Source organism: Cynoglossus semilaevis, chromosome W, assembly GCF_000523025.1.
Source record: "Cynoglossus semilaevis isolate Cse_v1.0 chromosome W, Cse_v1.0, whole genome shotgun sequence".
In the NCBI taxonomy this organism is placed as follows: Eukaryota; Metazoa; Chordata; class Actinopteri; order Pleuronectiformes; family Cynoglossidae; genus Cynoglossus; species Cynoglossus semilaevis.
The window spans coordinates 12,168,427-12,169,005 of NC_024327.1; the positions used below are offsets into that span (position 1 = coordinate 12,168,427).

At 37.7% G+C, this 579-nt stretch overlaps 1 protein-coding gene and 1 long non-coding RNA gene across 2 annotated transcripts in view; both read left to right on the forward strand.

The window, feature by feature from the left end:
- LOC103397223 (mothers against decapentaplegic homolog 2-like) overlaps nt 1-12 on the forward strand; it is a 2,802-nt gene extending 2,790 nt beyond the window's left edge. Inside the window, exon 8 of the mRNA XM_025052709.1 lies at nt 9-12. Coding sequence (XP_024908477.1) covers nt 9-12 — 4 coding nt within the window. The remainder of the gene's footprint in view (nt 1-8) is intronic.
- A 5-nt stretch (nt 13-17) lies between these two features.
- LOC112486417 (uncharacterized) overlaps nt 18-579 on the forward strand; it is a 2,497-nt gene continuing 1,935 nt past the window's right edge. Inside the window, exon 1 of the long non-coding RNA XR_003048846.1 lies at nt 18-254. This is a non-coding gene — a long non-coding RNA (uncharacterized LOC112486417). The remainder of the gene's footprint in view (nt 255-579) is intronic.

Genomic DNA, 579 nt, shown 5'->3' on the forward strand with positions numbered 1-579 from the left:
CCCTCCAGGTAAGCACCTGATTTGCAGAGCGATATTAGATTTGAAACATGGAGAAACTTTCAATCGTTATTAATTGCTTTTAACCCTTTTGTCTTTTCTTCTTTTTAAGGTTGTAATCTTAAAATTTTCAACAACCAAGAATTTGCGGCCTTGCTGGCTCAGTCGGTCAACCAGGGTTTTGAGGCTGTTTACCAGCTAACCAGGATGTGCACCATACGCATGAGCTTTGTTAAAGGCTGGGGAGCTGAGTACAGGTGAGGAACGCTGCAATGTTTTCTGAGTAGAGCTGCACCGATTATATGACCAATTTCTGTTAGTTGGAATTTCCTTCAGTTGACGGCATATGCAAAGGGAGGCATCTGTAACTCAGGGATTTTTTATTTACAGTAGTATGAAAAAGTTTGGGCACCCCTGATCATTTTCAAGATTTTTTTTTATGTATCATTGGTTGTTCGGATCAGCAATTTCAATTAAATATATCATATAGCAAACAAACACAGTGATATTTAAGAAGTGAAATGAAGTTTATAGGATTTACAGAAAGTGTGCAATAATTACTTAAAAGTAGGCAGGTGCATA